The sequence below is a fragment of the Melozone crissalis genome, unplaced genomic scaffold, assembly GCF_028551555.1.
Source record: "Melozone crissalis strain CALT ecotype California unplaced genomic scaffold, PUWL_Pcris_2 ptg000045l_1, whole genome shotgun sequence".
Lineage (NCBI taxonomy): Eukaryota > Metazoa > Chordata > Aves > Passeriformes > Passerellidae > Melozone > Melozone crissalis.
Window position 1 is genome coordinate 3,472,805 of NW_026535823.1, and position 16,889 is coordinate 3,489,693.

At 42.9% G+C, this 16,889-nt stretch overlaps 1 protein-coding gene across 1 annotated transcript in view; it reads right to left on the bottom strand.

Moving 5' to 3' along the window:
- Positions 1-561: 561 nt before the first annotated feature.
- SUCO (SUN domain containing ossification factor) overlaps positions 562-16,889 on the bottom strand; it is a 38,708-nt gene continuing 22,380 nt past the window's right edge. The window contains exons 11-24 of the mRNA XM_054286157.1: positions 16,426-16,531; positions 14,512-14,532; positions 14,224-14,279; positions 13,205-13,296; positions 12,680-12,745; positions 10,402-10,476; positions 9,807-9,903; positions 7,728-8,882; positions 6,235-6,322; positions 4,955-5,059; positions 3,930-4,084; positions 3,502-3,593; positions 2,352-2,407; positions 562-1,824 (exon numbers count right to left, since the gene is read on the bottom strand). Of these exons, the coding sequence (XP_054142132.1) occupies positions 1,378-1,824; positions 2,352-2,407; positions 3,502-3,593; positions 3,930-4,084; positions 4,955-5,059; positions 6,235-6,322; positions 7,728-8,882; positions 9,807-9,903; positions 10,402-10,476; positions 12,680-12,745; positions 13,205-13,296; positions 14,224-14,279; positions 14,512-14,532; positions 16,426-16,531 (2,611 nt within the window). The 3' untranslated portion in view covers positions 562-1,377. The remainder of the gene's footprint in view (positions 1,825-2,351; positions 2,408-3,501; positions 3,594-3,929; positions 4,085-4,954; positions 5,060-6,234; positions 6,323-7,727; positions 8,883-9,806; positions 9,904-10,401; positions 10,477-12,679; positions 12,746-13,204; positions 13,297-14,223; positions 14,280-14,511; positions 14,533-16,425; positions 16,532-16,889) is intronic.

The window sequence follows — 16,889 nt, forward strand, 5'->3', positions numbered from 1 at the left end:
ACAGTTTCTAATGGCACTACAGCTCTGTAGTTACATACTCTTGCTCCACAACATTGGATGCTGCACTCTGGTGGTATGAATTTTCTTCATCCAGGTTTGACATCCTTCTGAATTCATGTTCAACACGTCTGGTTCATGTGCTCTGACTGGCTAATTGTGCAGATCACTCTGAAAGTACATCACTTTAAAGTACTCATAAACTAACAAGAAAGCAGCAAAAAAACAAAGGCTTTAAATAAGTCACATTACATACAATACCTAGGAAAGGCATCAGATCTGTTAAAAAGGGTACCACTAAAAGTGCTCAATAAATTAACTTATTTTGTACAACGTGAACCTGTAACACCTGCCAAAAGGAAAAACCTTTTGTTCCACTCACTCAGAACCACACTCAACAGCTCAGCAACCACACATCCTATAGTATCCAAGTACACAGTCACAGTCAAAATAAAAAACAGTATGAAACACCAGCCATACCAACACTGCACATTTGTTAGCCAATACAAAAGCAAACGTTATGAAACACCTGCTGTGAGCCAGCCCCAAGGCTCAGACTGCAGACAGAATGCACCCTCACATTCCTCAGCACAACAGCAGTGAGCATTCCTCATCCACCTCCTCCAGAGAGCTGCAGCAGGCCATTCAGGTGACAAATGCATTCCTCAGCCTCCATCACCAGCAGGAAATCCTCAAGAGCCACCGTCGCTGATTCTGCACATCAGAGTGAGCTCCAATTGCGACTGAAGGTGCAAGTAAACACAACTGCCATCCCTGGTGAGAGATTTTCCTCAACAGAGTTTGCAAAACAAGAATCTAGTCAGGCAAGTCCATCTCTTGGTATTTTTACAGTATCCAGTCCACATTACTGAGTCCAGCTGAAGGCCAACATGTCCCTTTACAGCACTGTAGTGTTGCATCTTCAAAAAAAGCTAGAGAAATTACAAAATAAATCAAATGACAAACAATTGTATCTCCCCTCTTCCAGTGGCATTATAAATAGACAAAAGGCACATAAATATGGGAAGGTGCAAGAAATAGGAACAAAGCTAAAGGAAGAGGATTAGGCTTTTATCCCTATTCCACCCAACAAACTGGGTTTCAAAAAATTTCTGCCCCAGGAACTGTGAAAAAAAACCTTTATAAAATGAACCCTGCCCTCCCTCCCCCCACGCTGTTCTCATAGGAAATTATCAGCCTTGTAAAGCTGCAGCTTACAGCCAAGATTGACACAATCCCATCTATTTAAAAAGGCAGAAACCAAATTTCTGAATCCTTTCCAATGAGTCGAGCTCTTCGTCTCCCACTATCCTCCCCCAGGATACCACGGACTGTTCTCAAACGAACAAACACTCTCCTGTTTGAGAAGCTCAGCTAGGTCTAGATGTGTCCAGAGACCGTCGTGACACCGAGTGTTCCCACTGTTATATCTTTGTTTCCTTTGATTATGTCGTGCAGGCTTGGCATCGACCCTGACTTAGTCTGTATCAGAGTTTTTATGAGCTTCCCTTGGTCTGAAACTTTCGACCGCCTCCTCTTGACAGCTCTCTTCTCAGTCTTTGCCTTTTGGGTCTGCCCGTTGCACAGGCTGGTGCAGGCTGAGATGCCACAGAAATAGGACTCGTCCGACTGCGACGACGTCTCGGAGCTCCCTTCCGAGGGAGGGCCCTTGTAGGAAGAGTGATAAACCTCCCCAATGTTAGAGAAGTCCCTCTGGTTCGTGAAGGGCTTCCTTCCTTTGATCTCCCCGTTGGCTATGGGCTGCAGGGGCTCTGTTGTTGGCTTAATAGTCTCTGGTTTTTCGCTTTTGTACTTGCAACGCTTTTTCTGAAACCGCAAGTGAAAACAAAATTAATGGTGAGGTTCTGGGAGGCAAGCAGAGCATGCAAGGCAAGCCTAGGAACCAGCAGGGAGAGCAGCTGAGACAGGCAGCACCTGCCAGCACAAACACCTCAGCCCCAGTGCCACTGTGATGTTTTATGAAAATCCTTTCGTTAGGATTTTCTGCTGAAATGCCTCAGTTATTGTTCACATTTATTTTCTATCTGATGGCTGTGGAATGTGGTCTGGAGATGGTTTACCAACAAGTGCATCTATGACTGGTCTCATGTGAATTGGTTTTACTTAATGACCAAAGACAGCCAGCTGTGTCAAGGCTGTGAGCAGTCACAAGCTTTTGTTATCATTCTATTCTTGTCCAGCCTTCTGTCTGTATCATCTCTCTATTCTGTAGTGTAGCATTTTTAATATATCATAAAATAATAAATCAGCCTTCTGAAACATGGAGTCAAGATTCTCATGTCTTCCCTAATTCCACACCCCAGCAGCTCCCTCCCCACAGGGTGAGACTGTACCTTCTTCTCTGGGGAAAACTTCAGGGGCTCCACAATGTACAGATCCTCTGGATCCACTGCAAGAGAGAACAGACACTCAGCACTGCTGACTTTGCCAGCTCTAGAGCAACACAGTCCCAACTAAACACAGCATGACAAATATTCCCCTGAGCAGGCACACTCCCTTTGTAAGTTGAGGGGGCACAGCACAAGCACTGTAAGTAAAGTCAGCACACAGAGAAATTCCCCTGTGCTGTTGTGGCAGCTGTCAGTGACACACACCTGAAAAGCCCTGGCCTTCTCACAGTTATGGCCATGGGAGAGGTGCAGACAACATCCTTTGGGGGACAGGAGGAGTCAGAGAGTGTTGCAGTCTAGGCAAACAAACTGCTCCCAGTGTAAGAGTGTGCCATGTGTAGCCTGACACACTCAGAACACCAACAAGGCAGATGTTCACACTGACCTGACACCAGCAGGGAGAATTTGGGACAAGTGTTGTTTTGAAAGAAAAAATAGTCTAGACCTTAGTTAGTGTTCATGGCATCACACTGCCAGCTCCAGAGTTTTAATGGAGTTTTATTGACAGAACAAACCTGTGAGGCCAGTTTGCTGCACCCAGAAGAGCTGTGTCAGCAGCACACTCGCTAGTTACTATGATCTGCAACACTTGCTTTTGCACGGCACTCATGGCCTAAGAAATCAAAATTCAGCTGTCCCAAACCTACCATGAATACTGCAAAGATCAGATCATTCCTCATACCCAAGCCAAGATAAATGGTCTAAGTTTTCTTCCTGAAGTTGCTAAATTTGAATCCTAAATACCTGCCAAGTTTCAAACATAGGCTATCAGGACTTCAGGAAAGTAGGACACTCAGGCTTCCCACGTCTGGCATTTCCAAGGGAAAAGAAAAGCTACTTTCTGCAAGCTTCACAGCTCTGCAGACCTGAGTGCCTGCACTGATTGCTCCTAACCCTAAAAAACCATCTGCAGAGCAGAATGATCTGTAGCAAAAACTGCATGTAAGGTTTTAGCATAATTCAGCAGAGTTCTGTGAGTATCTGGTACCTTGTTCACAAACCACCTTATGTGACAGAACACATACATGAACACACACACACTGTGCAGCACTCAGAGCAACAGCACAGACCAGATGTATGATATGAATAATACCTTCTTTACCAGCTAGCTGAAAAGACTGGGATCTGACCAGTGGAAGGGAAGTTCTTCTTTTCAAATTCATATCATCATAGGAGGAGAAACACCTAGGAAATTCCAGAAAGCTTTTTTAACACATTTTTCTCAGTACATTTCTTCATTAAAATAATTCTTGGCAGAAAGAACTGTCCGCTGAAGTGCCCAACAAAGCCTGGCTGTCAGACACAGTGCTGTGTTTGCTACAAGTTATCAAGGCATGTTTTTCAAGTACAGGAGCCCCAAAATGCTCCTAGGAGAGTGCTATCATACAGAGCCCTCTGCTATCAATTCTGAGTGTGCAGGAAGAAAACTCAGAATTAAAGCAGATGTGCCAGTACCAACAGACTTAGGAAACATTAATGAAAGCTGCAAGAACAATTAAGTTTCAAATATAAATACATTACCTTTTGGGGCTAGGGTAGTGATTGCTTTTGGGAATTTTTGAGAGGTAATCTTCACAGAACTGAGAAGGGCTCCTGCAGCGCTGCACAAAAAGCACCAAGCCCAGGATGAGGCAGAGAACCAGAGAAATCACCAGGTAAGTCTGGCGGTCAGAAACCTGCAGGGATTGGACACAACAGCTCCATGACATTGCCATTCTTATGTTCTAAAAGACAAAAGCTGTGTTTTCAACTCACTTTTCTTTAGTTTCACTAAACACCTGTTCACATTTCAGTAATTCTTCACAGGTTTGATGCAGTCTGCTGGCTGTGCAGCATTCAGGAGTGAGGGCTGATAACAGGACAAGATCCTCCTGCCTCCAATATCAGCACAACTACAGAAGCTGCCACCCCCTGCAAAGAGCATCCCAACCTCCCTGAAAGCAATACACTTCCCATAAGAAACAGGGCTCAGAAAGTAACTTTTCTGGTTCACAGCTGACATGGATGCAACACTATGGCAAATCTAAACTGTACTTTTTATCAGCTGACACTGCAGTACTTCACAAAATACCATGATAATCACTTGATTCAATGTGATTTCACTGACCACAGCACTCAAACAGGAGCTCAGCCAGCCAGGCATCAAAGGAGAAGCCTCACCAAGTGTTAGCTCAAAGAAGGTTTTGGCAATACCCACAAAATATAAAAGATCATGTTTATGGTACTGCTTGAAATGTCAGGCAGGCAGAACATAAACATTGGAGAGAAAATGTTCCTAACATTGTTGCCAAGATTTCCCTCATCTCTAAAGATGACAACAGCCAGTAGGGAAAGGAGAAGGTGCCTTGGCTCAGACTACAGTCATGGGGCATGGGGGGCTGCAGTAACTATGACCAAGACAGCTCATGTTACTCTAATTTGCAGCGAGAAGTTTCAGATAGAGTAGGCTGAAATAAACACAGCAGACAATTTCAAACTCCATTTGAAGACTGGTCTCTCCAAATAGAGATGGGCTGATGCATCCATTTCCTCTGGACTGTGATTACCTCACGTTTCAGCTCTGCCACGGTGGCTGACAGGTTGGAGGCCAGCTGGGTCATGTTGGTGAGCTGTGCTTGCAGCAGCTGGATTGCCTCTGTCTGACGCTGGTCCTGTGGAGAACAGAGTCACGGGCATGCTGTCAGTGGCCAGGTTCCACTGTCACCTGCCCTCATGGCCACAGCGTTAGTGTTCAGTCTGTGTGACACAGCAAGGCACCCAGCACTGTTCCCACCACAGTGCTCACATACCATCTCTGTTTGTCAACACTTCCTAACACCATGCCAAGTGCATCCCATCAGAGACACTTGTGCTGTCCTCACCACGGGCACAGAGAGCAGGCAGCTCCACGCAGTCACTGCCAGGAGGCCACAGGACACACACACAGCTGCCAGGCACAGCTCCAGCCCAAGGCTGGTGCACAGCACAGGAGCCCACACCAGCCAGGAATGGCTCCCTCCCAGCTAACAGCTGCTGCCTGCAAGAGCCCTAACAGGACTCAATTCCATGAGAAATTAAGGAAGAGACTAACCTCAGACTGACCAGCACTGATACTCTTCCAAAAAACCCCAAACCCAACCCAAAAAAGGCAACACATGCAAGCTGCCGTTTCCATCACTGTTCATGGATGAATAAACTCCAGGCTGGGGCTGCACTTCAGAAGCTTTCAGACAGTCTGGGATCAAGTCTTCTATGCCATGTGCACAGCTGCTTTGGTGAATGTTAGCACAGCAGTTACTGCTCTATTTCACAGCTGCTCAGGAAAGCCAAGATGGCAGAGCAGGGAAAACCCACATTTTAAAGAATGAAGTAAAGTTTTTGATACAGATTAGCTTTAGCCTAAGCCATTACTGTACCCCTCTGTCTTTCCATAGGCTCAGTCTCTTCAGCAGCAGGGAAATTGTCTATCAATACTTTAAATCAGATATGAAAAATGAACCAAATTTAAAAAATTGTTTTGAGTGAAGTTACAACCAAGAAACAAGGGTTGGAACTGACCTAGGTAACTTTCTCATTGACAAAGACATTGAAGAGTTGTAGCCATTACCAGCTGACAACTGATCTTTTCTTTAAGTACAAAATCAGAAAACAGAGCTGAAAATGGCTTTATTCTGAAACAACTCAAAACATGCCTAAAAATCTTATAATGGAGAAAAACAGGGAAGCATGGAATGGATGCTCTTAAAATGCTCAGGTGAAAGAAGATTTCTGTACCTCTGTGCAACTCTTCATTAAAAGCAAGCCCTTCTAACTAGGAAAACACCTTAAGACTCCAAACAAATCATACCTGCTCTTCTGCTATTCTTGAGGTGTTCTGAAGTTTTATTATTGTTTTATTGAAAGCCTTCTGCATTTCTTCCATTTGTTTTCGGTACCTAAAACAAAAGGTGTTTAAGGCTGAAATATTAGTGCACAAAACTCCTCAGCTTGGACTTGTCTTTAAATCTAAAACATGATTATGCCAGTAAAAACCTTCTCTTTGCCTAAAGAGCTTTATTTAAACATCAAGTGGTACCTGCTTTTAAGTTCCACAAATAAAATAGATGTCTCTTTTGTTTCGGTTTTTTCACCCAAGGTTATGGTCCAATCTATTTCAACACCTTCAAGCTCAGTGCCAATTTACAGAATTCACTCTGCACAATAATTATAACTGCGAGCCCCTTCCTTGGAACCAATTCTGAAATGGGTACATCTCCCCACTCTCCTGTAGCCAAGGAACACCACAGATAAACACCAATACACAGAGATATCCTTCACAGGAAACTCCTGGTTCCCTCTCCACAGCCACTTACTCAACCAGAGTTACAGATAACAGGGTCGTTTAAGTGGAAATAATTTAATAAAAAAGGCATTGTAGGCGTGTGACATTTAGTTCAACAGTAACAGAAGGATGTGCCCTTCTGTGGACAGAATTACGGACAGGATTAGTGCCTACATTCTGACAACACTTCATCCTTTTAAAAAACCCACAGCAATCCTCCTCAAAATAAAACAAACAGGATTTTATCTGAAACACAAAGAGGGAAGAAGCCCTGATTCACACAGGGTAACTCCAACAGCCACCTAGGCTTGGGTCCTCTCCTCAGCTTTCTATAAAGCTTTAAGCTGTGATTTACTGCTGTATGGCACTAGGTGGTTTCTTTAGTTATTGTTTTACACTGGGTGTTATTTGGCACTGAACAGTTCACACATTTTGTTCCACACACACCCTCTCCCCTAAGCCCCAGTGGAGGTGGTCTTGTCCTGGGTCAGTCCCTCCCATCACCTCTATCCCATTATTGGCTGTGGCCCCTCTCCTCTGTCCCCAAAATCTCCTGGGACCAGACCCTCCAGTCTCTTTGGTCTCTTTCCCCTCAGGGACAGAGGCTCCTATCCAGGACTAAAGTGGGGCTCTGGTCCTGAGAGAAAAGAGCTCCTTGAGTCTTTTACTTTTGTGCTTGTAAGGCTGTGAGGGGCTGAGGGTCCAAAGCTGGCTGGATCAGACTCCAAGGGCCCTGAGAGCTCAGCCCTCACAATGCACCCTGTCCCTCACAGCCTGGGCTCCTCCCAGCCCTCACAATGCACCCTGTCCCTCACAGCCTGGGCTCCTCCCAGCCCTTACAATTTCCCCTCTGCCCAAGGTGCCCTGTCCCTCACAGCCTGGGCTCCTCCCAGCCCTTACAATTTCCCCTCTGCCCAAGGTGCCCTGTCCCTCACAGCCTGGGCTCCTCCCAGCCCTTACAATGTACTCCGTGCCCAAACTGCCCTGTACCTCACAGCCTGGCTCCTCCCAGCCCTCACCTCTGACTGAGCTCCTCCAGGTAGCGGCTGCTGAGGGACATGTTGACCTCCAGGGCCTTGATGCGGTTGTTGAGGCGCATGAAGACGGATTCCTTCTGGTTGGATCCATGAACCAGGTTGCCGTTGGTGTAGCCCAGCTCTGTGGAGTTCTGCAGCTCAGCATAGAAATCTGTGGCTGTTCTCTGGGGCCCCCCTGAGGCCGGGAGTGCCAGCAGAGCCTCCTCGGCCGCCTGCTCGTCCTCCTTTGTCTCAGCAGGCACGGGAGGCTCAGCAGGAGGCACAGCAGGTTTCTGCACTTCTGGGGTGCTCTCCTTCCCTTCCACAGCATCACTGGCTACCACATCCACCGTGCTTTCAGGCTGTACAAGAGTCTCTGTAGGCTTTGGAATCACAGGGGTAGCAACAGGCTCTCTTGTGCTCATCTCCTTTACCTCAATGGCCACAGTGGGCTCGGGGCTTTCTTCCACAGCTGAGCTCTCAGCCTTTTCCATTTCAGTGCTGAGCTCTGGGACATCCACCTGGGGAGTCACCCTTGGTGCCACCTGGCCTGAGTCTTCTTTAGGAGGCTCCAGCACCGTGTCTGTTGTGGGGGATGGCTTCACTTCAGAAGTAACTTCCAGCAGGAGGGACTGGGAGACAGTTTGAGGATGGCTTGGCTCCAGCTCAATGGTCTCTGTGGTCTCATTGCTGATCTCCTCATGGACTGCACTGAAGTCAACTCCAACAGCAGACCCAGGGGGTTTCTCAGCTTTGCTGTCCACTTGCTCAGGCAGAGGCTGCTGTGCTGCTGTGTGGGCAGACTCAGGCAGAGCTGGCTGTGGCTGCTGCACACCCACAGGGTGAGGAGGCCTCTCCTCCCCTCCAGGCTCACTGTGCTGCCGCTGCATGGCTGCTGCCACCGAGCAGCACCTCAGCAGGTACTCGGAGAGGGTGGAGATGCAGCACACTGCTGCCATGTCACTGCAGTACCTCTCTGTCTCCAGCTCAAACCACGCTGCTGCCTCCTCCTCCTGCTCATCACTGGGCAGCAAAGTTACTGTGGACTGGCTTGTATCTTCCTCATACTCCTGCACTAGCTGAACAATTGGGCTTTCTTTTGTCAAATCCACCATTATTTGCTCTTTCTCTAGCTGTGGAGTATCTGTAGTAACAAGTCTACAACAGAGTTAAAAAGACAAGGTGTTAATTCAACAGTTTTACATCTCTGCTCTAGAAGAATGTGAAAATAAGTCTTTTAGAAAATTAGCAAGGCTTAGTCCAGTGACCAAAGGCCAGTTTTGAGACAGAAATTATGCAAGGTAATATTTTCTCTGGTGATTTTCAGTCCCAATAGGCGAACAAATTATTTCAAATCCTGCCTCTTAAACAGCAAGCCTTCTCAGTTAGATATTGCCTCTTCCCTCACCCCTGAAAAAAGTCACCCGTTCAAATCCTCTTTTTTCCACAGCAAGCATCTTACTCTGCTGATGCAATCCTCAAATGCAAGAATCACAACATGCCCACTGACCTTCCTGGGTCTTCACAGCAAGTGACAGAAAACTGTAAAGCCACTAAGAATAGCACAAGTCATGTCTTAATATTAAAGAGGCAAGGTCTTGGCCTTAAGCAGCTTAATTATCAGCAAATGTCATTACTGAAAAACAACAGACTCTGTACAGAACTTCTCAAGCTCACTCTGAACATTTGCATACATGTTTTCAATAAGGGAAGTCTACCAAAGTACAAGCTTCTAAACCAGAAGTTTGTCACTACAATTTAACTGAATTGTATGCAAATACAATTTACATTCCTAATCAGTCTCCCTTGCAGGAGACCACAAAACCTGCACCAATATAAAACCAGCTTCTGTGTCAAAACAAAACACACCCTAATGGAAATAGCTATAATAGACAGCAACAAAAACACTAAATGTCTCTGGTTAATGCCATTACCATGGTACAGATTTTACTAAACACTTGTTTTTTCCCTTGTTTAAGTCTGCATGCCATACCTGAGCATCCTACCACCAAGCACTGCAGACTGGCCCATGTTTGTCTCTGCTGGGAGCACATTACAAATACACCAAGAGCAATCACTTACTCTGGTGAGGGAACAGGTGTTGGTTCAGGCAGTCTTGGTGCAGCTGTTGAAGTTGCAGGGGTGGCAGTGACATTTTCAGACACACTTTTGTTCCCAGCTGCAGGAAGGAAGAAAATGTCAATAGGGAAACTCAAGAACCATCTTTGTTTTCAACAAACTCTGAGGTCTGGGTTTATTATTGGTGGGTTTGTATTTTTTTTATGATTAACTGTGCTACCAAATTAACTGCAGATGTCACCCAAAGTTATCTGAATGAAATGCTACTGACAGTTTTTGAGTATGGTGTTGTGGACAGTCCCAAAATACTTCAGAGAAGAAGCAGCAAGTTAGGAGCTGGATAACAAGAGAGTAAAGATCTCCAATAAAGCTGAATAAGCACATGTGTCATCTTTGTATGGGTTTTCTTCTCAGCAAATTCAGCATCTTTGTTCCACTTTTCACAGTCACTAGGTTCTATGACACTAATCAGATGTGTCACAAAAGGTGAAAAAAGTCATTTAAACCATGACAGAACATCCAACTCCTCACAAAAAAAAAAAAAAAACTTAAAGAAATGCAAACTTTCCACAGCTTTTCATCTGAAAAACTACAGTACCTTCAGCTTCAGATGACTCCTCAGTTTTGGCTCCAAGCATATTGGCAGCAATGTTCACCATGCTCAGGATAGCATCTAAAAGAGACAACAACTCCTCAACAAGGGCACTCTCAGCAGCACCAAAATTTCGCTATTTTACAGTACTTGCTTGAAATTAATCACAGTGTAAGGACATAATATCTGGTCATTCCATTACCCTGGAGGCAGCTGTTTCTTTTAAAGGTAAATGTGTAAGTTAGAAACCTGTATTTGGAAACCTGCACCATAACACCCACAGATCTGGCTTACACATCTATTTATTTTAAGGAGCTGTTAAGTAGGACAGTTCCTCTCCCCTCTGAATTCACAGAAGTAAATTCCAAGAAGTGCTGCTCTACATCAGCACAGGAATTAAATACAACTCCTCTTTGGCTTGATATTGACAACAAACATAATGGCCAGGATTATTTAGAAGCTGAGGAACAGGTAAAGAGCACTATATTGTAAACCCACACAAGCTGGGTGGATTTTGCCCATTTCTCCCCCACCCACCAACATACGGCAGTGTGTGTCACATGGCCAAGGTCCTCATGTTAGAGAGGCATTTTAGAAGCAATGACAAATTCCTTGGGCTCCAGGAAGTTCTGTTCAAAACTTTGGTTCTGCCTTTCCTGCAGGAAAGGAAGCTGCAGAAGCTGCTGCCAGAAGCTGCATTCCTGATTTATGTTAATTTATCTGGGTTTGTATAATGAGAAAAGTCACAACAGTCAAAAGATGCTGAACTTCAGCTGTGGATGGTATCTTAGCAAAATGAGAAAATAAGGGAGAATACAGAGTTTGTATAGATGCTTTACAATGTGGGAGAATGGCAGGACAGAAAACAAGACTGCAGAATGCTTCTTGTGAGATTAAATGTCTGAGAACCCTCCACCTCCTCCTCAGAGGACCCTCTTGCTCACTCTACATTTAAGATGCACATTTGTCTACATGCATATAAAAAACCCCACCAAAAAACAATACCCACAAACTCTACTCCTTCCAAAAGAGGAGCACTGACCACCCTGACAGAGAGGAAACTCTCAGTAACAAAACCCCCCAGCCACAACTAAATACAGGTCACTGCAACATTTCAGTGCACTAGAGAGACAGCTGAGCACCATCAGCAACAGGTGCTTCAAATCTTTTCATCTTAGCTTCAGCAGACTAAAATATTAAATGGAAAGTCACTGCCTTTTCCAGACAGTGAATATAAACTTGTAATACTGCCCTTGCAGACAGATCATGTGAATGAATATGCATCACCAAGATAGCAAGTTTAGAAGTCACAAAGAAGAGATAAGCAGTGTCAGGGAAGAATTTATTGCTTTATCTCATCTGTGAGAGGCACACATGTAGAAATAAATTGCCTTTTCCACTTCCTATCTGCCTTTTGAAAACTCTTCTAAACTGTGAATATTCCTAGTCATGACCTTATTCTCAGGAGAAAACAATGTTCTAGGAAAAAACATGAAAGATTTCTGTGGCTCTGATCCACTAGAGGATGAAAGCAAAGGCTGACTCCAAACAGCATTAACTGAGTGCAGATCTACACTGGAATAACAAATCCTCATTAGCTGGGACAGAAGGAAGAGTGGTACAGTGCAAGAGCTCCTTAGGAAATGGTGTGTGGAGGTGAAACCATCCTGAATAATTCAGCAGTGAAGACTACCATTAAAATTGAATATTCCAGGATTCTCATGAGAACTAATCCTACACATGGAGGTTTTCCAATGAGAAAAGACAGTCAAGAACCTTTAGTTCTCTCAAAAAAATACACAGCCCTTATGAAGAACATGAATTACAGTATTTACATAAAGCCTTCTCAGAACTTGTAGTATTCTCCATCCTTCTCTGCCCCTAAAGTTGTGCAAAGTAAATCTTTATATTGCCTCCAGTAGGTAAGCATTTTAATTAAACACAGATTTTCAACTTCCAAATAATTACAGTTCTACAACACTTTAGTGCTGGCCATTTACAGCCCTGTGCAACTTTTACATGATCTTCAGTATTTAGAATCCTTAAGTACAAAAAAGTTTCCACAAAATAGATATCTTTACAAATTGAAAATTCATTTTTAGAACACTAAGAACAATCCCCCAACTCCAAATTTAATTATTCCTATGAAACTAAAGAAGAATCACAAATTGCTTCAGCAGAATATAAAAGCTGTAGATGTTGCACAACAAATTGTCATTCCACTTTCAATTAACACATCTTGTTTTAAGCACAGGAATAACTTTTTCTAATGAATCATACTCACTTGTAGCAGAGCCAAGAAGATTTTTTGAAGATTTTTCTTCCCCTGTGTTATAATCCAACAGATAATCTATGTATAAAGAAGAACAATTTGTGACTATTAGAATTTCATCTGTCATGGGCAAAGAACATGAACCTCAAGATTTAACATGACATTCAATGATGCCACCTTGACAGTGTGGAAATAAAACTACAGAAAGCTTAAGGTCAGATATTATGAACTGAAATGGACACTAAGAATAGAACTTTCTATGTGAGCTGCTTTATTTTAGTAATCCTTTTCCTACTGTCAGCACATGAAGAAATTGTCTATTCTGCCAAGTGAAACAGAGACTATACTATAATTTTAAAGCTACATTTAAACACATTGTTTAAAGCTTCAAAGGATTGCTGGAAAAGCCCAGAAATGCTGAAACACTGTCAACAAGTAAATTTACAGTCAAATCTTTCATCATATGCAGGAAGTGATGAGCCACCAACAGCACAAGAGCTGTCTGAATGGCTGAAAATGCACAGAATATTTGCTTACCATAATCTTCATCAAACAGTTCTTGTCTTTCAGACTGATACTGAGAATCAGCTATTTCTTCATACTCTTCAACCATGCTAGTACCAAATACTCTATGATCAAAGTTTTAAAATAAAAACCTCATATTAGGAATCATGTGACATAATTGATAAGCAGTATTACCTTTATGTAACAAGTAAATGAGATACAGTAGTTGCAGTCATTTAAGCAAGATCAAGCAGCAAGGATGTTTATTTTCTCTAAGTTGTATCTACAAGGAATCTAAACAAGATCCTGTTTCTCATTCTAATTCCAAAGTCTTTTTTTCCTTTTAAACTCACACCTAGACTTCTCTGTCTGTCCATGAGCTCCTACACCTCCTCTTCTGTTTCTCCTTTGACTTGCTTTAGGAATATCTGTTCAGAACTACCCCCCTTTGCATGCCACGTTCTCTTTGACCTCTTCGGCCAAAATTAAATCAATCCAATGTAAAGCAGCCTTGTGGACTAAAAATATGGTTTGACTTCTAACACTAGAGACCTCCCAGGTTCCAAACCTGTTTTTTTAGGAGCAGTACAGAGGCTGATGGTTCTGTGAATTAAAAATTCACAGGTGTTTCTACTCAGCTATTGCAAACATTTCTGACTGCAGGCACTGTGGTGCCAAACAACCCAGCAGCTTCCCAAAAGCACTCACCACACCTGCTCTTTTTAGCTCACTACTTGTTCCCTGTTTTGCTTGGTCAGCCTTGAAATGCTCATGTCCTGCTCTAAAGCTGCTCAAGGCTCCTGTTTCCTCCTCCCCTCCCCCTGCAAATATAAACTATTCCTGACATACTGGAGAAGCAAATAAAGAGATTCAAAACTTCTTCACACAGATATGAAAGACACTACACAGCAGGCAGGTCAGGCAACTTCTTCAATCCATAATACCTACAAGTAACTGGAACTGAAAATTGGAATTGTTGCCCAACTATTCTAAAAGCAGACTAGTCCTCACTGCAAGGAGGTAGAAAGACTAAGCAAAACACAAAATATTACCTTATAAGACTTAAAGGACAAAAATGTTCTGATCCAAAGTGTGATATCAACTCCACCTAAAGAATAAAAGGTACTTAAAATAAAACTCCAAAGACCCACAGAGCCAAAAACTCCGTTAAACATAAACACTCAATCTTGAAATTGCAAGTTTTGTTCACTCCAGTGAGTTGCAGATTGCCCAGAGCAGAAAAGGCCAGATTTATTCTTGCCATGCAATAAAGAGCTGAGCCGTGGCAGAGAACACCCCCAGCCCCATGCATCCATCACTCCACAAGAAGGGTTGCTAACCTTTATGTACTTGATGAACATCTGAAGCGAGAGAGAGGAAAGGAGAAAAAACAAAAAACAAAAAGTAGATGTCAGTACAAAGGCTGAACACATGCCACAGGCAACTAGAGTCCTGCTGGGTTTAATTCAGTACTAAAAATGCCTAACAGGACAAGCTGGGAAGGATTAAGGTGTAACACAACTTCATCTGCCTTGGGTAGCAAGATTTCATGTAGCCCTTGTACCTTGCAGATTGAAGGTATCATGCAACAAGTGTTTTATTAGGCCATTGAAGTTATTCCATTTTTCAGGGCAGCATGACTGCAGATAGAATACTGAAGTGTGTTAAATGTACTGAGTGTATTTTTTTTACCCTTAAAGAACACAGACTACAGAAAGGGACTCAAAAGGAAAAACAAACCCACGTAGCATGCACTCTCTATGTACTGCTGCTGCTTCAACTTACTATAAAATACTTCCATTTACAGAAGCACAACTGCAACAAACAGAGCAGCTGATCACAGACCTGGGAGCTCAGACATCTGTGTATTTCTTGACTACACCCTGGTATTTATTTAACCTGAATTAATTTGCAAGCATTTATTAAACCACTATGAAGACACTATCACTGAAGGCCTGGAATAATCTGCAAGTGAGATCAAGACAATCCCACAAAAATCCTATTGTTTCTGATCCAAGTTCAGTAAGCCACTTCAACAAATTTAACATTTGAAAATATTTTGGAGTCATTCTGTAGACCAGATATACTTAGAACTTGCTTATTTTTTGCACTATGAAGTGAAACAACCTCTGGATATGTTACCATGCTGTACTATTCAAAGCAGAGCACCAAGGGATTAAGTGCTGCAGCATCTACAGGAATTCTGCCACTTCAGTGACAATGGCAGCTACCTTCAGGCATTAATTAATTCAGCCAGAAAACAGAATTAAAAATAAATGAAATCTCTGTTCTGTGACTCATGCAGAATTTCTAGGTAAAGAAGTTAGACAATTATCATTCACAGCTACTTTTTCATAAAAGCACAAAGCATAATTAAGGAGCACAAACTAATATTTATGTTTTATTTGGCCATATAATAATTGGAAGATAAAAGATCACTGAAGAGGACCTAAAAGGTCTGTATTTATTTGAATTTAAACCTTCACTACAACCCAATATTTTCACAGAAGCTTTTATCCAAGTTCAAGTAGCACATTAATTATTTATGGAGTTTTATTCCCTTTGAGTCTCCTGAGTAAAGATAGCTCAATGCAAACCATTTTGAAGGTGGAGGTATCGTGGCAATGCTCCAGTAGCAGTGAGCATAAATAATTTGCCTGAGTCAGAGTTATGGTTGAATAACTGGAAAACTGCACTTGGAGTCTCTTAATGAGAACCAAGATGCAACCCTGCACACTTTCAGATTCACTAAACTGTACAGCCCAACATGGCACAAAAATATCAAGAAATAGGCATATTGTGATCTGTGCTCCAGGGACTGAGTGGGCAGGGTGTGCATATACACAAATAAATCTAAATGGGTATAGATATATGTGTGTATATGTAAAGCAGGTACAGCCAAGAAACAAAATAGGTCAGGATTCTTCTGCTCTTACCTTCAGGGGATAGTTGGGTAAGTCAGAACAGAACTTTGTCTACATTTTTCTTAATTCAGGTATCAGCTAAGTATGTACTTGGACCCAAGGGGCTTCCCAAGATCTTCCCAATTATCAAAGTGAGCAAGGTAATAAGGTCACAACTGTGACAAGGATTTAGCACCCAGACAAGCCCAGCTGGGGCCACTAATTAACCAAAGGCATTTAATGGTAAGGCAGGCTTTGATAACACATTTCTTGGGATGCTGTTATACAGAGGAAACCCAGCAAACCCATCCTTCCCTGAGGAGCATGGATGCTTCTGCAGTATTGAGTTACCTTCACATATTTTGCATACATCTGTTCATCCAGAGGAAAGCTCTGGACATTCCTCTCATCTCTGGCATGGAAAGTACCTAATTTAATCCATTTGTTTGTTGGATACCTAGAAAGGAAACAATGGAGGCACGTAATGAAATGCAGGAACTTTCTGTTTACAGGTATTTACAGAAGTTTCTCCAGAGCAGAAATACATTTTGTTCTCTCCAGCTGCAAGGCAGCAGCAAAGTTTCCAACCCAGAACCTCAGCAGGACCCTCACACAATGACAGCAATGTCATTTTTCCTTTTAATTTTTGAGGTGGCAAAGGAAAAAACCTTCTAGCAACTGACAAAATACACAAAGAAAAACCATGTGACTTCACATTACATTGCACTTTGCATAACAAACATACAGAGATCATACTTCATAAAGCCTTGCATCTAAATAATTATTTCATTTTTTCATTCAGAAGGATGAGTTTA